General features: G+C 45.8%; 2 protein-coding genes across 8 annotated transcripts; one reads left to right on the plus strand and one right to left on the minus strand.

Moving 5' to 3' along the window:
• Positions 1 to 50: 50 nt before the first annotated feature.
• MAP3K8 (mitogen-activated protein kinase kinase kinase 8) lies at positions 51 to 23,451 on the minus strand. Of its 7 annotated transcripts, XM_023740597.1 has the most exons (10): positions 23,237 to 23,451; positions 20,046 to 20,064; positions 19,851 to 19,947; positions 18,906 to 19,264; positions 11,661 to 11,828; positions 8,239 to 8,500; positions 7,273 to 7,379; positions 2,627 to 2,779; positions 1,230 to 1,476; positions 51 to 333 (listed from the first exon to the last, which is right to left on the minus strand). In XM_023740597.1, exons 4-10 carry the CDS (start codon positions 19,239 to 19,241, stop codon positions 203 to 205), a joined length of 1,404 nt encoding a protein of 467 aa, XP_023596365.1. In that variant the 5' UTR covers positions 19,242 to 19,264; positions 19,851 to 19,947; positions 20,046 to 20,064; positions 23,237 to 23,451; the 3' UTR covers positions 51 to 202. The 7 variants fall into 7 exon arrangements, with proteins under 7 accessions (XP_023596365.1, XP_023596363.1, XP_023596364.1 ...); XM_023740595.1 differs by lacking the exon at positions 20,046 to 20,064; XM_023740596.1 differs by lacking the exons at positions 20,046 to 20,064; positions 23,237 to 23,451 and adding an exon at positions 22,853 to 22,985.
• On the plus strand, positions 22,792 to 24,125 carry LOC105756766 (proline-rich protein 2-like). Its single transcript, XM_012558350.1, has 4 exons — positions 22,792 to 22,802; positions 22,889 to 23,411; positions 23,543 to 23,838; positions 23,948 to 24,125. Exons 1-4 carry the CDS (start codon positions 22,792 to 22,794, stop codon positions 24,123 to 24,125), a joined length of 1,008 nt encoding a protein of 335 aa, XP_012413804.1.
• Positions 24,126 to 24,353: the final 228 nt, after the last annotated feature.

The raw sequence follows: 24,353 nt of genomic DNA on the forward strand, positions 1-24,353 counted from the left end.
GCGTTCGTGGGTCACGGGGGCTGCTTGGAGCTGGCGTTCGTGGGTCACGGGGGCTGCTTGGAGCTGGCGTTCGTGGGTCACGGGAGCCACACCGTGTGGCTAACAGCACACGTCACTGTACAGAGTCTCTGTGTAGAGTCAGCAGAATCAGCTTCCAGAAGATAAAGGCTGCATCTTAATTTAGAGGAAATGCAGTCATCAGTCAGCCATATTCTAGTGTGGGTGGGCCCCGAACAAGATTGAAGTAGCCAGCCAGGGCTCCCAGGTCTATGTAGAGGGAACGCTGTCTCCTTAGCATCTCGGACTCCTCCGTGCTTCCTGTGCATGAAGAATCTGAAAAAGGGCAACATTGAAAAAAATAAAGATCCAGGGAAAAAGCCCAAGAATAAATATCTGTTCCTCCTGCAAAGAAATAATACTGTGGGGCCTAATGCAATAGCCTCTAAGCTCTGGTTTTACCAAAGACTGGTTCTTTGAACACTATGGACCAGTTTACATCATATGCCGTATACCAAAGAGTTCATAAAAGAGTCAACAGCTACAAGAAATTATTTAGAAACCCTGGCACATCTTCCAGCATCCCAGATGGTTCTCTTTAACACAGAAAAGTCAGACAAGAAGCAGAGGAATGCGAACAAGCCTTACAGGCTTGACATCTGGCTTTGGATCTAAACGGGCTAAGAATGCCACAGATATCGATGATAAAAATGGAAGCTGTTCTCCTATGCATAGTCAGTGCTCCTGGAATGCTTACTGACTCTCCTAAATGGCAAAGTTCCACAGCTGGCAGAGCTTCAAGCAGAGGAAGACAGAAATACAAGCTGACTTTAAACTCAGTGTTTTATCTGTGCAGAACCGTGCCACGATGTTTACAACGAACGACACTAATGGTTACCATAACTGAGTTCAGAAGAACCCCATACTTCACCAACAGCAAAACTACCACAGTTGATTTGTTTTTAAAACCAAAAGATACTCTCTGCTGCAAAAAAGCAAGCCAGAGGCAATCCTCCAGGACTGCGTGAACTACATTCACACTGAAAACCTGTTAGAATTTGCTGGGAAATTGGCCCGTTTAAAATAAAATGCTTTTGTCCCGGCTGAAATTTCTCCGACAACTTATGGCACTCAAGAAATTCTTCTGAAGTTCTTTCATAAACCCTGCAGGTTTGAGGTAGACGGAAGATAAAGCAAAGCAAGCAATGATGCCCACAGCAGGATGACCCTACCAGCAATGTTCTCAGGAAGTTCCAGCTCCTTTCTGCTCAGCAGCCTCTTCCGCTCAAAGAGAGCAGAGTCCAGACTCTGGCAGCGCGGCTGGTCCTCTCTTGGGGGATTCAGGGCTTCGTGCTTCAGGAGGTCCATGGCCTGGGGGCGGTGGTTGGGGTTTCTCTCCAGTGCCGCTTCTATCAGCTCTCTCATGCCGGGACTGCAGTCGTCCGCAATGTCTTCCAGTGGAGGTGCCTGCTTGTGGATCTGTTGGTAGACCAGCACCCTAGCATCAGTGGGATGGAAATATACCCTCGACAGGAAAACACTCTAGTAACAACGCATTGGGAAGCCATATGTTCCCCACCACACCCCCTGCAGTAAATCCAGTTCCTATCCTTCGACAAGCTGCCCTTTCATTTCCTAAGGACACCGACTTAAACCCATCTTTGAGTTTAAACTCGTAAAAGATACAAGCTAGGTTTGACGACAGGATCCCTGGCTGGAGCAAACAGTTACTCACTAGACTCCTAGCCAAAAACGCTGGCGGTTCAAGCCCACCCAGAGGTGCCTCAGAATGTAGGCCTGGTGATCTGCTTCCAAAAGGTTACAGCCTTGAAAGCCCTACGGAGCTGTTCTACTCTGCACACGTAAGGTCCACACGGGGTCGCCATGAGTCAGAATTGACGCAAGGCAACTAACAATAGCAGGTCTGAATAAGCAGCGACAGCTTCCACTTTATGTGTTTACATATCCACAGTGGCCCTTCATATTGCAAGGTCGCTAGGCAACAGTGGAGAAGCATCCATTCTTGAATTTCTCAACAGTGAAAGAGGAGTTGCACGTTCCATCTACATGCCAGGCTGACTGGGATCAATAATGTAATATCCTTTTTGGAAAGCGTTCAAAGCACATTTACAACTTCCTTGGCTCAAAGACTTACGTTACTCTGATGCTACTAAGTGGCATTTTATCATTACACGGTATGGGCAGTGCAAACCGTTAACACTTGGCTGCTAACCAACAGGCTGGAGGTTTGAGTCCACCCACAGGTACCTCGGAAGAAAGGCCTGGAGATCTACGTCCGAAGAACCAGCCATTGAAAACCCTACGGAGCACAGCTCTACTCTGACACACATGGGGTTGCCATGAGTCAGAGTCAACTCGACAGCAACTGGTTATAATGGAACAGTGTGTAATTTATGCCTAATGCACATGTAAGTTCCCACTAAAATACCAATGTCTTCTCTGGAAGAATGGGGCCTCCCTCCACGTGGGAAGAACTCCTGCTTGCCTCTCCTCGATCACTATTCCGCCATCATCCCATTCAGCTGTGGACGTTATAGGAGGTGAAACAGCTCCCAGCCCAAGTGGGACTCCCCCCTCGCAGCCCCACGCCTGCTTTGCCCCCACTCACAATGTACAGGTAGGAGGGATAGGCTGACCGAGGGTAGCGCTTCACCCAGGGCGGGGTGCCCGTCTGCATGTGGATGAGCGTGGCCCCCAGACTGTAGATGTCTGCTTTGGTTGAATGGCCCCTGCAGAGAATCACCTCTGGGCTCATGTAAATCTGAAAAAGAAGCGGGGAAAGGCAGGCTGAGTCCCTTCCTCTGTCTGGGTTTCCACTCCCCTCACCCAGTGTGGGAAATCGGCGCATCCACCTTTATCATCTTTATTGCGCACTTCATCCCCTCCAGTGGAGAATGTCATTGTTGTATCCCCTTAAGCGAAGGAGAACAATGCAGACGTTTTCTGGGATCCAAGCAGCTGTGGCTGAAGGTATCAGAGCAGCCTGGTAAAGAACATCTTTTGCCATAACCTGAACACAAGGTTGATCAGGCAGCAAAGGGGGCCTGCAATCAAGAAGCCTCCTGGGATTTCCACTCCTCCGATTTCCGTAAGGCACTGATCTGAAGTAGTTAACGGAGGAGCCCTGGTGGTGCAGTGGTTAAAGCACTCAGCTGCTAACCAAACTTTTGGTGGTTCAAACCCATCAGCTGCTCTAAGGGAGAAAGACGTAGCAGTCTGCTTCCGTGAAGATTTACGGTCTTGGAAACCCTGTGGGGCAGTTCTACTCTGTCCTGTAGGTTCACTACGAGTTGGAATCGACTCGATGGCAGTGGGTTTGGTTTTGGAGGTAGTTAATTTTTTAACTAGAACGCCAGTTCCTTTCATATTTAAATGGCACAACAAGAATACTTCACCTAATCCTTGCCAGTAAACTGTCAAAGCTCTATCTGCAGTAAATAAAAGGTGGCAGGGGTCTAGAGGTATTACGACCAATCTCTTGGAAGAGAACTTAAAAACTAAAGTATAATGTTGTAAAAGTGATCCTAATTAGTCATTTCTAAGAACTACTTCTTATGTCTACCTACCATGTTGCCTGGTCATTACATATTAAAATACCTGCCATATTAATATTGTATTAAGTAGTATTTGGTTTCATTAGTAGATGGTAAATAAGTAAACTTCGTTTTATAGTTTCTCTCATACAAGTTTGCTTCTAACTTAAAAGAGAGAGTGAGGACAGATACGGGTGACCGATAAGCTGTACTTGTGACACAGCTGTCACAGACACATAGTAGCTAATATCCTAATTATCAGTATGTAGCTTTAAGAAGGTTTTAAACTGTCTGTGTCATTGGAATATGGAGGAGGGGCATTAGTGTTCCCGGAATTCACTTCAGAGTAAGTAAGTAAAGAACTGGCTTGCAAAAAGTGGGGAAATCGCCCAGTTTCCTCATCCTCACCCTGCCCAGCTCCTTCCTACACCACTTCCCAGCTGGCCTGCTTTCCTGCACTCGCTCCCTCTCTCTTTTTCTCTCTCTCAGCAAAAACACTGACCAGAGCTCCTTGTTCTCAAGCTTTCCCTGCAGAAAAGCCAGTACTTGGACTCTGAGGACGCTCTTACTAATGCAATCACAGACTTAATAAATAAATGCCGTGGGTGTTATTAACTGTCCATGGAGAACGCCTGTTTCCTCCCCAGCCCCCAATAAAGCAGGGGCAGGCCAAGTATCCACTGTGCTAATGCTGGAGGGCCGTGGGACTGCACCCTTGGGGAACACCATGGGTGGCAGCGCCCTGTCCAATCCTGTAACCTCACTACTGCCCCTCAGGCAGGCACCCCGAGCTTCCTCAAGTTCCCCAAAAGCCAGTAGAGCCAGAGCAGGGAACAGCAGGGCGTGATGTTCAAGAACTCTGCAGGCTGGCTGACTGCAGGCAGGAGCCGGGGCTGACGGACAGCTGGCGGCTCTCTGAGAGTGCCATCTCTGAGGCTTGGACACTGCAGCAAGGGAACTGAGCCATCAGATCCCGAGCTTCATCTCCCCACGTGTTTATTAGAAAGGGGCCGGAACTGTGCGTACGTGTGTGTGTGTGACCATTACATGTGAACTTATGTAAAGCAAGACCAAACAGACTCTGAAGAAAAATAAGACCTTTTAAAAAGGGCCACGCTAAAAAGTAATTCTAATTCATTCGTGACATCCACCATTCATTCTCTGTACCATGCAACTCGAAAACTATAAACACAAGCCATACTAACTGTACACGTTATATGCTTCTAATATCCTGAGTATGTCTGCTGGGACAGACAGAACAAGAGCAAGTAGCATGGCTGGCTCAATATTTGCCTTTGTGAGCTACATTGCTGGGGTCAAAAATCATCAATGGCTGTGCAACGGCCAAGTGATCGAGTCTTCACAGAAAACAAATTTTTAAGGGTTCACTTTGACTAATTTTATTGGCTTTTTAAGTATGAGGAGTAAGAACAAACTTGTTAAGAGGTTCCTTGGTGACTCTGCAATCTTGCTTACTATACACTTCAACTATGGAGGACCGAAGAGACAGCAAACACAGACAGAAGAGAGTTTATAACTAAAAACACGGAGTCAAGCCTTAGAAGCCAGTTTAGCCAGTTCATAAAAAACAACTTGCATTTGCTGAAAATAACTTCTCTAAATACCACTCGGGAGTGAATGCTGTGTTATCACTTCACACCCAAGCACACATTCTCTTTCAGCTAGAGAATCCCAGAAAGGACGTGTCTTTCTCCAGCATTGCAAAACGTTCGATTTAATCATGCTGCCAGGAAGAGAAAGGTATTTTCCATCTTTAACACCATAAATAGTTTGTTTCTCAAACTGGCTCCAGGAAAAAGGGTGGAACGTCACATATCTAAACTCCTGACTAATGCCAAAATATGCTAAACGAAAACATGTCATAAGTATTAAGTCTTATTAGATGTGTGCTTTGGCAAGGTCTTCTTAAAATCTGGAGATTAAAACATTCTTTAAAAAAAAAAAAGTCTACAGTTTTCTCTTCTGAGTATTATTCTGCTCAAAGAAGACTATCAAGAATCCTCTCAAGTATTTCCCAGTAATACCTTTAAGTAGTAATATCAGCAAAAACGAGGGTTTGTTCTGAAAGTTCTGAAGAGTCTTTCCTTCGACAGTTAAGAAAAGGCTTACAGCATCCTGGTTTGAAATGAAGGTAATTTTTTTCTCACTTCACCTCAGTTCAGTGCAACGTACATACTAACTGGACTAAGGGGACATCATTTGGTTAAGTACCAAGACTGACCTCACCTGGTTAACCTTGAGGCAAAAGGTGCAACCGAGCGCCCTCTCTTTATTTCCTATAGGCACAGCTGACAGACAGCAGCTGGGAGGCTTTGAAACATCCCACGGGAGTGAGAGGGGGCCAGAAAAGCAGTGTTTATAACCATTTACTTTCCCAGTGGTGTAAGTGCTTGGTTGCTAACCAAAAGGTCGTTGGCGGTTTGAACCCACCAGCCGCTCCACGGGAGAAAGACGTGGTAGTCTGCTTCCATAAAGATTACAGCCTTGGAAACCCTATGGGACAGTTCTACTCTGTCTTATGGGGTCACCAGGAGTCAGAATCCACTCGACAGCAATGGCTATTACCTTCCCATCTGCATCCAACCTACCATAACCTACTGTAAAATAAGCAACTGATGTTTTAATAATTTCGGTAAATTAAAAGGAGGTTCTCTCCACCAGAGGGGAAGCCACTAAAGTACCACTGAGAGTAAGTCCTTGTGAGTTCTGCTCGACGCTTCATCCCTGGTGCCCACAACAGGCCCTGCCACATAGTAGATGCTTAATAAACATGTGCTAGATGAATCAATTATTCCATCTAATCATTTGAATGCCAAATTAATTATGTTATGTGAAAGTCCACGAATACAATTCTCTGAATCCCATTGTGATTCAGGAATAGTTTTTTTTGGCTTCACAAATGAGTTAAATATTATAGCCAATTTATGTCTAGTTAGTGCTCACTACTTGAGGTTTATTACCGTATTTTTATGCAAATAACACGAGCTTTCTACGTTTGTTTGCTAACTGCTCCCTCCTCGCTCTGATGTATTTTCATAAGCATGCCATGCTAATTTTTTTTTACAGCAACATGTAAAAAAACATTGGCATAGCAGTGCTTATGAAAATACCTCGTGGGGGGAGGCAGCAATTTGCAAACAAATGTAGAAGGCAAGCATTATTTGTGTAAAAATATGGTACAGTATCTCTAGGATTAAAAATACTCCTGAAATGTTGTAGGTCCACAATATATATTATTAATGACCCTGATAATCAAGGGTGGGATGGGGCCAGAACTTAGTAATATTCATTACAGGAGTAACATATGTTAACATATTAGTTATATTAAAAAGTTACATAAGAGTCAAAACTTGGACTTTAGACTCAGAACTGAGTTCAAATGTCAGATCTGTCTCTAGCTGAGTAACTCTGGGCACAAATTTTAACCTCTCCAAGCTCACTTCAACAGTATTTGCCTACCATAATAATATTTACCCACAATAGGGTTGTTGAGAGCATTAAATAATGTAATTCACTCAAAATGCTAGACTTAGAACCTGGCACATAGCAAGTGCTCATTCAATATGCTAACAATGACAACAATGATTTAATACAAGGGTTCTCCTCCCCTTCTTTAACCTTCTTCCCCACCGTAATTCTAGAACTATTTTCTTCTTTGTTTTTAATAGGCTAGTAACCACCTTCACATGACTATACTTACCTCTGTCCCTCGGAGGTCTTTAGGAAAATAGGTATCTTCAGTCATTTGAACGCTTAGGCCAAAATCCACCAAAACAGCTTTCGTGGACATGAAAACAATGTTGCTAGCTATAAGGAGAGGGAAAATTTTATCTTAGTACAAAACTGTATATATACACATTGATGAAATGAAAACATTATCTAAAATAATAATGAGTTCCAAGTCGGAACAGACTTGAAGTGTTTTCCCCACTGAGATGAGTGCATTATAGTCAAAAGAGGACACTGAAGCCTCGTTAGAGGTCAGGTGAAAATCCTTTCACATCTGTCCAGGATTCAGCCAACATCAGTACAAACAGGGGCAGCCACAAAGACCACTCAAGAGCTTGAGTTTCAAATTCTAAGATGTAAGCATACTATTACCAAGCCCCTCTTCTAAAACAATTAAAACACCTGTTTTCTGTTTGTTTTCTGAAGCAGAAGTTCTGCTAGTCCAATTTAGCTACAGCCATTAGGATTCACAGTGGGTCTCTCTCGAATATTTCCTCACCATTTACCACCCCCAGAAAGCAGCCTGCGAAGGATTGTCTAGTGGACTGACTATTGCCATACAAGTCTCCAAAATTAAAAGCTATTTGTTTCTCAAAAATACGTGACTGTGTGTGTATGTTTAAGAAACATTAAATTTTAAAAGCACTGTTAATAAAGGCATAGGCAGTACTTAACAGATGTGTGGCTCTATCTTTTTGACGACTGGGTCATCACCCTCCTTATACCTTGAAAGTTCTAGAGACACAGCTTGATTCTTAAACACGCTTCCAGAGCGCAGGGGTGGAAGGGGGAACTTATATGGCAGAAGCTGTTACTCCTGCCACTGGGGGGTCTACAGACTGATGGGAGGAACCCGTCTGCCTCCTCTCTCAGCCCATTTTCCTCCCATCTAACTGGTCTCTTAAGCCAAAAAGGTGTACATCCAAAGCAAACTCACGCTTAATATCATGATGAATGACTTTCTTTGAGTGTAGAAAATCAAGTCCCTTGAGAACATGCTTTGTCACCCAGATAATTTCAAATTCTCTCATTGGTCCACAGCTCTCCACCTTCTCCAGAACAGACCCTCCCTCGCCTGCTTCCATAAAGAGATGGACAGTGTCACCCCAGAGGACAGCGCCATACAGCTCAGCGATATTCTCGTGCCGGAAGCAAGCTTGGATTTCAACATCTGAAGGCTTAAACTGATCTACGGGGATCTAGAACAGAAAAACACGAGGAAGAGTTGAAACAACCTCCAGATGATGGAAAAAAGTACAGTGTAGATCAACACACAAACCGAAAGCCACAGAAACACTCTCAAGGATACTGTGACCTATGTTACATTGTACTGCAGAATTATAAATGTTTACTCAGACCTGCCTTTACACGTCTTTACGTTTATGCGTATACTGTAGGTATAAAATTCTAAGGAAGAAAATAAAAAAAAAATAAAATTTTATTTTCATACAGTACAGAAATCCAACCAAGGTTTTTAAATTATTCATGATAGAATCAAAGAAGTGATCATTTCCCACCTATTACAGACATAGACCTTAGTTTGTATTTTCAATATTTCAACTTGTTATGAGACAATATAAAGTCTTTGGTTCCACAGTTAACACTCTAACAAAGCATTTAAAATAAACCCTGGCCGTCCATACCATGTCATACCAGACAGCGATTACAGAAAGCAGATCTTTAAGTGCAGACAGATACAGAAATGTCTCCAAAACACAGTGACAGGTGAAAAAAGCAAGATGCAGAAGTACATATTGCATGTTCCCATTTGTAAAAAAAATTAAAAATATATGCACATATACTCATAGAAGTTTTCTTGAAGGATACACAAGAAACATTAACAGCAGCACCTCAAGGAAGGGAGTCTGATTTTTCAGCCTACATCCTTTTGAATCTATTTGAGTTTTTTAAAATCATCTCTGTTTTTCTTTTTGAAGAAAAAATACAGCTTAAAAATTAAATACATCCATCAATAGATAAATGGATAAACAAAACGTGGTATATACAAATGATGGAGTATTACTCAGCCTTAAAGAGAAATGATACATGTGACCAGATGGACGAACCTTGAAAGCATTTATGTTCAGTGAAACAAGCTAGACATGAAAGGACAAATACTGTTTGATTCCCCTTATATAAAATATCTAGGGTGAGCAAGTCCACTGAAGCAAAAGAAGATAGGTGGTTACTGGGGCTGGGAGGAGGGGAGAACAGGCAAGAATTATTTCATTTTTCACACACACACACAAAAATAATGTTTTCAGATTATTTCCAAACGATAAAATGAAACAGTGTCACTTCTGAATCTAAATCTGTCAGCAACAAAATTGGTTCTAAAATATGAATAGACCCAGCAAACATTAGCAAAGATGTCCTTAATGAACAGTAAACAATAGCTCATAGTGCCTTATGTCTTAAAAAAGTGAAATGTAGTAACTCCTTATTACTGAGTGTCTTCCAAGATAGTAAGTGATTAATTTGTTATTAAGGTTTTCTATATGATCTCACACAGCCAAAGGAAATGTATTTTAATACATCCAAAAAAATTAAATATAAGTACTACGAGGAAAATAAACCCACAAAGCTATTTTCCAAAGCTTTTTGTGGTAAAACTGAAAAAGAGGACACTTTGGCAGTACAAAACAGCTCTTGATCTTTTAAGCAATTTAAACATGTATCCTCTAACTGCAAGCTTCAAATGGCTGACTATAACTCCATTTCTTCTTTCTAATTACAGGTACTCTAGCAATTTTTTTATAAAAGAATATATAAAACCAACATATTGTCGCTGTTTTAATTATGGTAAGAGAGAGTGAAATATGACATTCAGCAATTAATATTTTTTGTTAAATCAAAAGTGAGTTTTTATTTTATTGCTCTTTAAAAAATTTAATTGAAGTAAAGCAGACATACATAAAAGTATAAAAATGGTAAGTGTAAAACTCAGTGGATTATCAACTGAACACACTCACATAACCACCATCTAGATCAAGAAATGGAATTGTATCGGCATCCCGGAAGCCCCCTTTAGACCTCTTCCAGTCACTACTTCCCAAGGGTGCCCACTGTCCTGACTTCTAATAGCATGGATTTGTTTGCCTGTTTGTGTACTTTACATACATGAAAACCGACAAAAACGAAAAAACAAACCCGCTGCCGTCGAGTCAATTCCGACTCATAATGACCCTATAGGACAGAGTAGAACTGCTCCATAGGGCTTCCAAGGTGCTGCTGGTGCATTCGAACAGCCAACCTTTTGCTAAGCAGCCAAGCTCTTAACCACAGTGCCAGGAAGCCTCCAGGAAATCCTACAGCAGGTCCTATTTGGTGTGTGGTTTCTTTCGCTCTTCCTAATGGTTCGCGATTCATCTACGTTATTATACTTGTAAGTCACTCGACCTCTTTGCTGTACCGTATTCTATTGTGTAGGTACACCATACTTCAGCATTTGGGAAGTTCCCGGTTTGGAACTATCACAGACAGTGCTGCTATGAACATTCTAGTACATAGCTTTTGGTAAGCATGTGTACCCACTTCTGTTGGGTGTATACTTATTTACAAGAGCGGAATTGCTGGGTCACACAGTGTGTGAATGTTCAATCTGGTAGATACTGCCAGTTTTCCAAAGTGGTGATATCTCAGCAGTAATTTTTTAATAAGAAGAGATGGAGTCTTTTCAATAATTGATCAATTTAAATTCATCCCTTTAAATCGGTAGTCTTGAGAAACCTTGCAGATTTCCGAGCTTCTGCTTTCTGGCCTGGCCCCCTCTTCAGTGGGTATGATTAAAGGAGCAGCACCTAGATACGCTCTTGCACTGGGTGATAGCTCTCCTCCACCCCCACCCCACCCCCCGGGAGTGACGACATTATCCAAGACAGCGCTAAAAAAACTAACACCTCCTTTTTTAACATGGTGGAGGCTAGATGAAAATCAACGGCACACTTGAGCAGAGACTTAGGGGCAGAATGGAATCTTTGGGTGGTGCAAATGGTTAAGGTGCTCAGCCGCTAATCAAAAGGCTGGAGGTTTGAGTCCACCTAGAAGCACCTCCGAAGAAAGGCCTGGTGATCTACTTCCAAAAAATCAGCCACTGACAACCCCATGGAGCACAGCTCTACTCTGACACACATGGGATCACCATGAGTTGAAATTAACTCAAGGGTAACTGATTTACTGGTTAGAGGCCAAACAGCAGTAGGTAGCAAGCAAATCTATGAAAACAGAAGCTTCTGCACAGGGCACCTTAGATAGGAGCCAGTCAGAGGAGAACAACCCTGGAATAATATAAACAAACAAACAAGCAAAAGTCATAATGTCCAACAGTCAAAGCGCACTGCCTAGCTATGAAGGACTTACCAGTTTACATGCCATTCTTTTCTTCGTCTTTATATCTTGGGCTAAGTACACTTTTCCAAAGGCCCCCCGAGGAATGAAATCAGAGCCAATATTCCTGTAAGTCAGCTTCCAAGGGATGAGAAGCACATCAGAGTCTATTTGATAGCGTCCATTCTGGGGGCTGATGACCTACAACAAAATAAACGGGGAGGGTGAGAATTTCAGCAAAGCTGTTGTTCTCTAAGATCCACACACTGGAAACTGGTGATTTTAGATGCATTTCTACGTGCAGTACTAGAACTAAGTGTCACAGGGTGTCACCGTAACACTGTCCAGGGGCTCTATTTACAGCTTCAGCAAGACAGAGAAAGCATGGAACAGAAACAGGCCCGTGGTCAGATCTGATCACATTTCCATCTACTCCTGGGTAATTAATTTCCAAATAGAACTTTAAAAGTTATTTATCTGAGAAGCATGGCTGCTGTGAGCAAAAGGCTGAAAATAAAGATTGCATAAATATAAACCGTGCCTGCACGTTGATTTGTGTCTCATTAAAATGAGCGAACCTGTCAAGCCACATAGCTATGACTCACAGATAATGCCGACACAGAGCGTGCAAAGTAACTGGTGATCATGGCGGGTTCTGGAAAACAACGTGTTATGCCAGGGCTAGGAGCACAAGGCTGCATACACGGAGTAAGGGCAGAACTCTTTCCCAACTACTTACTCATCTGCTATTTACTGAGTGCATAATACATGTGAGGCACTGTGTTTAGGGCTGCGGAGGGGGCCACGAAGAAGGTGTAGACGATTCCTGGCCACCGAGAAGTCCCGAGCAAGTCCACACCTCCAACAGGGGGCTGCAAACCCAGCCGACTTAAAAATTAAGAGATACATCTCGATAGCAACACGGGCCGCAAGGGTGCCTGCACTGGTCAAGGCTCCTCCAATTGGATATTTAAGACTTGTGTATTTTACTGGATATAAACAGTATCTCAATTTTTAAAGAGAAAAAAAGGGAATTACAATCAAAATTAAAAACAGATTAATCTGGTAAGCCAGCTGTGGTAGAGTTGATTCCAACTCATGGCAACTCCGCATGTTGCAGAGTAAACAGCGTTCCGTGTGGGTTTTCGGAAGCAGATCGCCAGGCCTTTCTTTTGTGGTGCCTCTGGGTGGGTTCGAACCGCCAACCTTTCAGTTAGCAGCTGAGAGCTTCACTGTTTGCACCACCCAGGGTCTCCTGATTAACATGGCAGTCCACAGGATATATGACTAAAAAATATTTAAAGTATTCTTTCAAGGGACAAAGAGTCTCAAAAATTCAGTTCTTCCTAAATGTCATCAGTGAATATTTTGACTTGGGATTATATCAGGAATTATGAAACCATCGAAGTAATATTATGTTATTTCAAGTACAGAAGAAGCTCCAGGAGGATGTAACAAACTCCCACATGCAGCAGGAGGGAAGGCAGTGAATACCTGATTCATCTGCAGAGGCAGCAGACTCTCCCCTCTGGCCAGCGTTACAGGAATATTTCTAGTACTCGTAAGGGTTATTCATTCAATAGCCTCAACTGCTAATTTTAGCGACACATCCACAAACAGACGCGCTCACAGTCAGTCAGGGAATGAAGCAGAGAATAACTCCAATACCGAGAAGGGCAGTCACTAAGTTAAGAAATTAAATATTTACTGAGTGCTTCTTCCACATGGGGCCTTCCACGGGGCCCTAGGGACTAGGAATAAATACAGACCGTGGTCTTGCCGTGTTTGAAACATGACCTCCTTTCAAGAAGTGTATCTTCTCTAGTAGCTGGAGGTGTCTTTCTGCACCATGCTAAGAACATGTGAATTGAGTCTGTTTCCATATTTCGACAGAACCATAATTATTGCACTCAAGTGCACTTGCTTATTGCTTCCTCTTATTAAATATTTACAGATACAATTTCACCAGACTCTCCAGTTACCCACTGCAGTGTTTAATTTTGAGCCTTCATGGACGTTTTCACTTTTGTCCAACCTCAATTTCTTACACTCCAATTCGACCCCAAACAAAAAAACTCATTGCCGTCGAGTTGATTCTGACTTATAGCGACCCTACAGGACACAGCAGAACTGCCCCATAGGGTTTCCAAGAAGCAGCTGGTGGATTTGAACTGCTGACCTTTTGGTGAGCGGCCACGCTCTTAACCACCGCGCCACCAGGGCTCCTCAGTTTGAGCCAGTGTGGTCTTACTCTGTCCGGGAGGACAAAAGATAACGGTAGCAGCCACATATGGAGTACTGATTACGGGCCAGGCACTGTGCTCAGGACCTTAACACATTATCTCATCGAAGTTTCACAACAATCCAGGAGGCAAGTGCTATCTTTACCTCCATTTTACAGACGAGGAAACTGGCTTCAAGAGGTTAAGTAACTTGCTAGTGGCAGAGCCAGGATCCCAGCCCAGGATTCTGACCCCAAAGCTGTACCTCCTTTCTTTGGGTGAGAGCCTTTTATCTTCCAGAAGGCTGTAATTAAAGCTGAGCCAGTATCAAAACCAGTTATTAAAAACCTATACTTACATGTCACTGAAGGAGCCCTGGAAACCCTAGTGGCGCGGTGGTTAAGAGCTCAGCTGCTCACCAAAAGGTCGGCAGTTGGAATCCACCAGCTGCTCCTTGGAAACCCTATGGGGCAGTTCTCCTCTGTCCTGTAAGGTCGCTATGAGACAGAATCGACTCCACGACAGCGGGTTTGGTTTCTCGGGTTGAAGGAGCCCTGGTGGCACAGCAGTTAAGCACTCAGCTGCTAACCAAAAGGTCAGTGGTTCCAGCTCACCAGCCACTTGGAGGAGAAACGAGCTGGTGTTCAGCTTTGGTAAAGATTTCAGCCTAGGAAACCCTATGGGGCCGTTCCCCTCTGTCCTACAGGGTCACCACGAGGCACACACCAACAATGTCACTGAGCACACCTTAGCCTTCTCCTCCTGAGATCAAATATTGAAAGCTCCTTGAACCCTGTTTTACAGCCTCCCTCATTCGGGGGATGCTCTTCAGAACACCCTGAAGTTCTGCGCGGCTCCCTGGCTGCGAGGCCCGAAGACTTGCCCGTACAGCCTGCAGTTCTGGGAAGTCCTGACCTTGCCTTCCCCTAGCCTGGCTGTTGTTGTCGATGCCGACTCGCGGCAGTCCCCTTCCTATTTGGATTTGGGATAAGTTTTTTCTGCTTTCTAGAAGCCCAGGCAGATAATCTTATGGAACTCTCTGCTGATTATTTTTGCCAACTTCTTCGATTTCTCGAAGTCATCTTTAAGCATGGTTGTTATCGCACGCTTTCTGTTTCCTCACCTAGACTGCTGTCATCTCTACTAAGCCGTACCAGCCCCCGGAGCAACACGGGAAAAAAGGCCACAGGTCCTTCAGTAAGTTCGCTAAGTGACCTGTACGACATGGCTGCTGTGACACCGACGTGATCCTGAGCTTCCCAAAAAGAAGCACATTATCTAGAACAAAGGCAAGGCGAGTTCTGTCCTGCTCCGCTGGGCACACAACAAGCAGGCTGCCACATTCAAGTTCTGTGCGCTGCCACCGGTCTGAGCTCAGAGGGCACTGCAGGGGACAAGGAAGGGTAACGCTGCAGTACAAGAGGAGCAGACACAGTCAGACACGTTTGTGGAAGGAGAGAGAGAATCGTGGGCACGTGAGATTTTTACAAAACTGGAAGGACTGTCATGAGGAAGGGAAGTACCCATCGTACATGACAGCTGCCACCAGGATGGCCTACATTCATTAAACACTATGTGTAAACAGGTCACATGCATTCATCATATGTTCCTACGGAGTAAGTGGTATGAGGTTACCCATTTTACAGATGAGTAAACTGAGGCATAGGAGGGTAAAAGCAGCATCCGGGGTCACACAGTTAATCCCCCTCAGAGCTGAGATACATGCCTAGGCTCTTTAACCCACAGGCCTGCAGTTTTAACCACTACTCATCGTATATACCTTTTTATGGCCAAAAAGAAGAACTAGTACTGAGGACAGTCAAAGACACATTTTACTTCTGTATAAGGAAGAACTTTCCTACAGTCAGAATTGGCTAAATATGAAATTAAATGCCCCAGGACGCGCTGCATTTCTCATCACAGGAGACATTCAAGCACAGAACAAAAAGCTCCACCAGTTTTTGGGGATGACAAATGGAGTGATTCACTCATCAGACAGAGGGCTGGACTCAAGGACCTTGAAGGTTCCTTCAGCCCTGAGAAGCTATGACTCCATGACTAACCCTGAAGAGTAGCATTTAGCATCTACAAATGGGCCCTTTGATGGGGGCCCTTCAGCTTCCCAGAGAGCCACCAAAGAGTGGAGTGTTCGCAATCCATTTGAGGTTCTTTGTGCCCAGCTCAGGTATGAAGCAGACTAGAACATAAAGAACCTGTGGCACTCTCACACAAAGCAACAGCTAGGTTAGTATCCTGGCGTTTCTTCTCTGGGTCTTGCTGGATGTTGGTGGAATCTTTAAGAAATATTTCCAGGACACTGGCACACACATGCAAACACACACACAGACCACCACTCAACGCACCCACACGTCAGGGTATTTTTGTAGTTCCTGGCCCTCCGCCCTGTTTAATCAACTTCATGGGCACTGCGGTTGCTGGTTTCCCAGAACACGCCACGCTCACTATGCCTCTGGGCCTTGGCACACGGTCCTCCCTTCATCTGGAAGACTCCTCACTCACCAGTCCTCTCATCTGGCTACTCCAGCTCAGTGCTGCAGGCCTCAGCTTACGCATCCATTTCTCTTGGAAGCCTCTGCAGACATTCTCCCCTCTCCTCCCCATCCTCGTGGCTCTGTGAGGTATCCTGTTGGAGCGTTCCCATAGCAATTAGGGCGTAGTCCCAGTCAGGCAAGGACCCACTGTATTGTAATTGCCTGTTTACATGCCTCATGCACTCACTAGGTGATAAACTCCTAGTGGGACTGACTGTCTTTAGCTCTTGGGATAGTACCTGATACATGGCTGATGCGCAAAACACCTGTAGTAAATGAATAAACGAATACTTGACTGACAGTTTCCCCTCCTTCTCAAGATGTACCATATAAACTAAATCCATCAGTCTGGTAGATGATTAGCTGTCATTTTGTAAAGCAGAGAAACACAGAGCAGCAGATGAAGCCCGGAAGAGAAAAGTTTTGATAGGGTGGCGGGTAGTGGACGATGGGAAGAGAAAAGCATTGAACACAGGATGGCTCTAATGATAGAATCCTGTGAGGACAGACACAGAAAAGCAGGCGGAAGTGAGACAAAAGCCAGCCCTGCCTCCTTCACCATTGTTAGGTCTCAGATTGGCTATGACCAGGGATGGCAAGTCACGTCTCCTATGGCATTCCTGCCGAAACACAGAGGTTACCAACAGACATAGGGATCGATCTGACCTTCAAGGTCAATGACAGCAAAGTCAACCATGGTGCCCAGAGCCATCAATCACCGGACTGATTTGTCTAGGGAGGCAAATTCTACCTCCCTGCAGATACGAACGTCCTTCTCTCATTCTGTTAAATCTTCTTGCTTTATATGTTACCATGTTGATCATCTTTAAAGTAAGAATCTCGTTTCAAGTTTCAAAGCCCCCTGCCTTTACGATACGACCTATTCTTAAATTTGCTCCTTAATCACATTTGTTCATTTGGGGAGCACAGGCCCTCTGGCTGTACGGACAATGTTGTACACTCACCCTTTGCTGACAAAGTCTTCACTGGCTTTTTATGACTCAGTTTTTCTCTTTTTCTGCCTTAGTTTTTCTGGCCCTACTGCTCAAACTTCAGGAGGCTATTTCTTTGTACTCCTTATCTCGGAAGTAGATCGCCAGACCTTTCTTCCCAGGTGCCTCTGGATGGACTTGAACCTCCAAGCTTTCGGTTAGCAGCCCAGCATGTTAACAGTTTACGCCACCCAGACCCCTACTTCCCATTAGAGACACACATTATTCTGGACCAGAGTCATCCTGCTATACTTCAGCTAATACAATCAGGACTCACTGCAGGCATTGTTCCTAGTTCACATTACGACTTCCCCTGCGTAAGAGGAAGCAGTACTCCCCAGGTAAAGCGGGGTTAGTCAACTACTAAGTACAGTCTGGTACGTCCACACCAAACCGAGTCACACAACTGTGCAAATGTAATCTTGCTTCACAGTGATCCACAGCTGGATACAACTGGCTTCTAACAAAACAACAAACCAAGTCACACAACTGTGCAAATGTAATCTTGCTTCACGGTGATCCACAGCTGGATACAACTCGCTTCTAACAAAACAATCGATTCACCACAGAGCTGACCTAAATCATCCTGTTGTTCTTCATTAAATGAACGTGGTATGAAAAGACAAACCAAAACAATTAAGGACTGAATTTGTCCAGACTCTGTTCTCCTTCAGCACTGGCCTGCTCTCCCCGCCACAGCAGCCATTCTGCCAGTTAGACTCACCCAAGGAATGGAGTTACTTACGGCAATACGCATGTTTTGCAAGTTACCACCTACTCCTTTGCAAACTGCTCTTTAAAAAAAAAAAAAAAATTGGATCACATTTAGCCAGCACCTGCGTTCACCTATGACATACTAAGAACCTGACCCAGTCCCAGGCACACCTAAACAAACGACCTGATCTATTTTTGTGGCAACAAATGTTTCCACAATATTTGGATGACATACTCAGGATGACTAAGCAAATATATCATGTGTCATTCATACTTTGCCTATTAAATAGAGTGAATCTGTGGGTAGCTATTTACTGCCTAGAAACTACATTTCTGCAAAAACTAAATTTAGCCATTTATCATTTTAAGAGTAGAAGAGAAAAGAATTCAGCCTTCAGAATTATCAGTTAGAGACAAAGGATTCTCATTAAGCCTTTCTCTTCAGCCTCAAGGATAAATGAACTTCTTAATGAACCAGTAAGTTAAAATACATTCTTCTTAATTACCTATTTGTAGAAATACTACTAAGATACGGTCACTATTTTTTAACGGAATTTGCAATGAAGACTTTTTCTTGAATCTTTAACATGGAGGTGATTCTTTGAGATATCACGTTTTTTAAAAATCATACCCAAAGACGCTTTCTTGAATCTTTTTAAGGTGGAGGTGATTCTTTCAGACATTACATGTTTAAAATCACACCTGGTAGCCAGTCTAAACCAAGTTCAAATGCATTAAAGGAAGCTGCTGTAGTAAAAACCAAAGACACAGCACTCAATGGATCAGAAAATAACGTACCATATTTAATAAAATTCCAGATTCTTGTGGTCGGTGTCCATAAAAATGCTTTGCGGTATTGGATATACGGTTTGCAAAAGCAAGCAAATCCTCCACCGTGCCATATCTGACGGACGACAGCCAGGGCACCTCCTGGGCCCCGAGCAGCAGAGACTCGGAGCGCTCCTCGTTTTCGTTGGCACACGGACACACAGCCATCAGACCGGGGTCAAACACAGCTGGCTCCTCGCTCGTGTAGAGGTTTTCCATCATGTCGATTACATCGGACACGTTGAAGTGTTGGATTAATAGATCGATTTCTTCCTTGTGGTCACTTCCAGTGCTCATGTACTCCATAACTCTTGTGGGGTCTCGAGGGTCTGTGAAAGAAAACACAAATATTTATCTGACTGGGTTGTCTCATGCTAGCATTGAGATCCATTGGAAACTGCCACGGAGGGGTCAGGAAAAGGCTTCAATACACCTCTGCTTACAAAGGGAGGGCTTTAGATCAACAGTGAGTGTGATTTCCAGTTTACAGGCAGCGAAGAGTCAAACGGGACCCCAGGTGACCTTAAGTGCGGCCCGCTTGCTTTGCCGAGGAGAGATGTGAGCCTGACAGCAGACTCACCACTCACTGACTCGGTGAGAACAGACTTCCCTGAACGTACACACAAACAGAGAGCAGTTTAGGAATCTTCATAGTTTCCAACCCTACATGATCCTAAGGTGGCCATCTTCCCTTCTAGATCACTACAGCTTCCAGACTTAGGGTGGCTTTAAAGACAGAAAACCACTTTACCAAATTTAGGAGCTATCTTGGCAAATGAAACACTTTAATCAAAGAACATTTCATGCTGATAGCTCAAGCTTCAGGAAGAAGTCTGATGCGAATGAATTACACAGCAAATCTCCAATCCTAGCTCTGCCAGCACATAGGGTGACAGAGGAGATGATTCATTTCACCTGTGAATCAGCTGTCCCCTCCCGAGACGAGAATTCTTCCAAAGCACAAAGCTCCCATCTGGAAGGTCCAGCATGTAGATAAATGAGCCTGTAGATGCTGTGGTAGCCAAAGAAACCAGAAAAATCAGATCCATCGTGAACGAGACCCGGGTAAGGCCAACTAACTTCCCTGGCCAGCACTGTTTCAGCTCTTACCTATAAATCAAGCATCACACTTGGGAGTTTGTAAATGAGAAAAAGGTAAAAAGAGACACAGTTACTCAGGATCTTAGAACATTTCCATTTGAGAAAAGAGAAAAGGATCTAAGAGAATTTCGAAGCCCGTCTTTCTACTCCAACCACTGTGCCCCTGAAAGCAGAACCTCCCTCTGAAGTTTCACATTCTTAAAATCACAAGCTCTTAACACATATGACAGGGCAAAAACCCATGACGGCCTCCGGTCAACCTGACAACTTGGTTCAAAGCCCCAGGAAATGCTCCCCCAGGGCCACCTGCACGCACAACCCAGTGATGTGCCTCAGAGTGAATTTCATTTGACAAAACCACCACGCAAGTCAGCGTCGTCATTAACTTGCCTGACAGTCATTTTCCAACATACAAATGATGTCTGAGGAGAGCAGTCTAGCATCCTGGCTGAGACCACCGACTTGGAAGCAAACTGCCTGGGAGCAAAATCAATACATTAACCTCTCTGTACTCAGTCTTCCGATCTGTAAAATGGAAGCAGTAACTGTGCGGACCTCACAGGGTGGCTACGAGGATTAAATGAGGTCACGTGCTTAAGGTGCTGGGAGCGGTGTCTGGTGCAGAGTAATTAGCTGTGTAACTTGGAGCTGCTCTTATACGCATAAGGAGTTTCTGGGTAATGCGAATGGTTGAGCCTTCCACTAGCTGAAAGGTTGGTGTTCAAACTCGTCTCAGAAGAAAGAACTGGCAATCTGCTTCCAAAAGGTCACAGCAAGAACACCCTATGGAGCACAGTTCTAACTGACAGCAACAAACAATTATGTGCATTAAAAAGAAGTCAGATTCCCAGCTTTGCAGATACTGCATTAGGCCTCCTTCCTTATCTGCAAATGGGATGTGGCCACCTATTCCCCCTGCTTCTTCACAGGGAGGTTATAAAGATGAGATCTACAACGAGAGACAAAGAAAAAAAGAAAAGGCAGAAATCTATGAAAAGCTTTGATGGCTGTTAATCACTACAGCTGCGTCTGAACAGGACTTATGATTCAGGCTCTTGGAGTCTGTTGAGTTATGAGAGGAACTGGTTGGGTTCATGGAAGAATCTTAGACTGGTTTCGGCAAGGCGTTTAGCTGCAGTTTCCACTTGCGAATTTAGACTGGAAAAACAGAAGTTAAAACAAAAACAGCTTAATTTAGAACCCCACTGGCTGGGAAGACCCCGGCCTCCTGCACTCACTTGTCAAATGGACAACTTGAGAGAAAATAAAGTGCCCGGTACTAACCCAGCTCAGGTAAGGGGGAGGATAAATTCCACGCAGTTTACAATTCAGTCAGCTGATCCAGAGAGGAAAGACAGGTTTGGGTTTTTGAATCCTGCAGAAAGTCTCAAGCGTTTATATGTAAAACCTGAGATTAAAGACACTACACACCCCTGGGAGCTGTGGCTGAGGGCGTGGGGGTGGAGAAGACACAGAGGAGTGTTTGAAGGAGAGACTGCCTCAGCGCCTGCAATACTTCCCTAGCAACTGTGGGCTCCTTGCCCAAATCAATGCTCCCCAGCAGCCCCGTGACCGGTCGCCTGCTAAAAAGGCCCCGGCAAAATGCCGCAGCAGTTTCCAGCCTAATTAAGGAGACAATATGCTAATGTTCTGAGTTATTCACGATCAGTATCCATCTAGAAAAAGTGTAGACCATGAAGATATTCTAGTTTAGCAATAAAGACCTTTAGAATAGGACGATTGTCCTCCCCCAAAGCACAGAGTTTGTAATAAATTTCCTACTTTTTAAGGACTAGCGTGCCAATACAGTCAAAATCATTTGCTTTGAATCATTTCAGAAATCAGCAACAAATGAAGAGGAATGCCTTCTCCTAAATGTTAATGCAATCTTCCCAGCTATCTCCTTGTACATAAACAAAAGTTGAGGGTTTCTGGCAAATGTGAAGGAAAATGGCCAAGAATACAGGCACAAGCTTCGCCTAACAAAGGATGAATACACTTGGTGTTACTTCCCATTTAAAAGATTTCTCTGCCAAAATACTGCATGGCTCCTCGGGGCATATCACTTATTATAGTTCTGTTTTCCAAAGCCCCCAAATGATCCGTGGAAGTTGTCAAGAAGCACGGCCACTGTGCTTCAAAACTTCTAGACGCCTCAAGTACCCAATTTTCCTTATATGCCACATTCCTTCAAGTCCGTCTGCCAGAATGCTCTGCACACAAAACTCATTCCATCGGAAAGACTGCGAGGTGCCTAGAACCGGATGATGCTTGACAAATACATACGACTCAGGAGACAGGCTTGTCAAGAAACTGCATTAACGTTTCTTTCCCTGTTTTTTATCAAGAGCAGTCCTTTGTTCTGGACCAAAATGCGTCTTTGCAAAGATGAAAAGGACACGCACCACAATCTCTCTTTCACTTACTGACAGCTCCCGGGCCTTTCCCTGTTAATTCCCAGGTCATTCCCTTTGCACGCGGCGGCTTCCTTGTAAGCATCGTTCTCCGCCCAGAACTACAAGAATTTTGGAGCCCTGATATCACATGACTGCCGGGAAACAACTTCTGTGAAATTCCTAATACTCTTTCTGAGACCAAAAGCTCAGGTTTCATGTCCTGCTATCACCCAGAATAGAGTCCAGGTTACGAGCCTAAAATTAATTTTCAGCCATTCGAGGTCTCTGCACCGGTAACCCCACTCCCTTCTTCCCGCTCCTCCATGCCAAGAGAGCCTTCGAGGGCTTGTAAACGGTCAATGCGTTCATTGTGAGGCGGGAGGGCTGCAGCCGGGTCCCCCGGTCCCGGCGTTCACTCACCCGGGGCTCGGCAGGAGAGCGCGGCTGTCCCGGCAGGCGTCCGCGGCGGGAGGTGCAGTGCCAGCGGGTGCTTGCGTCCCCGCTCACCGCCCCGGCCAGCACTGCTCCAGCACCGCCCGGGCGCGGGGGATCCGGGAAGGAGGAGGAAGGGGGAGGAGTCGCGAGTTTGCACCCCGTGCGACCCTTGCGCAAGGTGCTTTCCAGCGGTGTCTGGCTAGAGCAGGAGACCCGCGCGGAGGACGTAAACGCCACTGCGCCCCCAGCTCCCCTCGCCCCGGAGCTCACCCCTCTGCGGGGGCAGCCTCCATTTCAGAGCGGGAACCCCGGAGGCACCGAAGAGGGGCGCGACCAGAAACAAACCCCGAGCCCCAGAACGCGGGTTACCTGCCGCCTTAGCGCGCCCCAGCGGGCCAAGCGCTCCCGCCGCGGCCCTCCGACGGCTCGGTGCGCAGCTGGTGGCCGGCTCTTCGGAGCGGGGCGCGCCGGGGAACCGAGGTCCGGCGGGGACAGCAGTGGGAGCCAGGGCGACAGCCCCAGAGCGTGGCGCGCGCTCCGGACGGTAGCGGACGAGTGAGCGCGGGCCCGCCGTCCGGCCCTGACTCACGGCGTCTGGGCCCGCCGAGGGGCGGCGCAGCAGACACTAGCCGCCGCCTCCCCGTGTTTTCCATTTCCCCTTTCCTCGGTAAACAGAAAGAGACCGCTCGCTTACGGGGGAAGCCTGAGCCCCCGCGCTGGGAAATTCCGGCCCCCTCCCGTCTGCCCTCTGAGCGCCGGGCGGAGTGGAAGGCGGGGACTGGGGAGGAGCGGCCCGCCGCGCTGGGGGTGCGGAGCGCGGGAGGCGGGAATTACCACACTGTCTGGAGGTTTCGGGGAGAAGAGCTGCCCCCACCCCGACTGCGGCCAGTGAGAGCCGCTGTGGCCCTGGTCGAAGGGCCTGGGACACCAGATGAGTTTTACCCCGGACCTGGGGACCGGAAAACCTGGTGGTAGAGGGCGCCCTAATGGCGGAGTTGGAAAGAGGGCGAACGCGCGTCCCCACACCGTCCTCGCCTGTTCGAAGAAAGACCCTACTTCCTAATCTGCCTGCGCCCTCAGCGCTACTCCGGTATCCCCGGCCCTGGCGCGGAGGGCCCGCCCTGCGGGGGCCAAGGAGGATGAAGACACCCGGCCCCCGCCCCCGCCGGGCTGGGAAGCGCCTCCCCCGGCGCCCACCGGCCTGGACAGCAGCGCTCGGGGGGCAGTTGGCGTCTGTTCTCGGAACCGCGTCTGTTGATCCGATTGTGGGTCATGCGGACCGTCTCTGCCCAGGTTTCCGATCAGGTCCACAAACAATGAGTGCCAGGATCCGTGGTCCGCGAGCGGACTTCTTGGCAAAAGTCTGGAGCAGGCTGCAGCAGTGTGGGCCCAGAACGTGTGGGGTCGACCACCGGGAAGGGGTTGCGGGGGGGCATCCAGCCAGTATACAGGCTGGTTTTGTTCTTGCAGTCTTCCCTGGAATTTG

This window comes from Trichechus manatus, unplaced genomic scaffold (genome assembly GCF_000243295.1).
Source record: "Trichechus manatus latirostris isolate Lorelei unplaced genomic scaffold, TriManLat1.0 scaffold00160, whole genome shotgun sequence".
NCBI lineage: Eukaryota > Metazoa > Chordata > Mammalia > Sirenia > Trichechidae > Trichechus > Trichechus manatus.

Excerpts from the sequence above, each read along its gene's own strand:
- MAP3K8 (XM_023740598.1), bottom strand. The coding sequence starts at position 19,241 with ATGGAGTACATGAGCACTGGAAGTGACCACAAGGAAGAAATCGATCTA. Across the intron at positions 2,780-7,272 it reads AAGACCTCCGAGGGACAGAG|ATTTACATGAGCCCAGAGGT; the intron begins GTAAGTATAGTC and ends CTTCTTTTTCAG. Across the intron at positions 1,477-2,626 it reads ATCCCTCCTACCTGTACATT|ATCCACAAGCAGGCACCTCC; the intron begins GTGAGTGGGGGC and ends GTCTACCAACAG.
- LOC105756766 (XM_012558350.1), top strand. Across the intron at positions 23,412-23,542 it reads CGTGGCGCGCGCTCCGGACG|AAAGAGACCGCTCGCTTACG; the intron begins GTAGCGGACGAG and ends CTCGGTAAACAG. Across the intron at positions 23,839-23,947 it reads GGGGACCGGAAAACCTGGTG|CGCTACTCCGGTATCCCCGG; the intron begins GTAGAGGGCGCC and ends CTGCGCCCTCAG.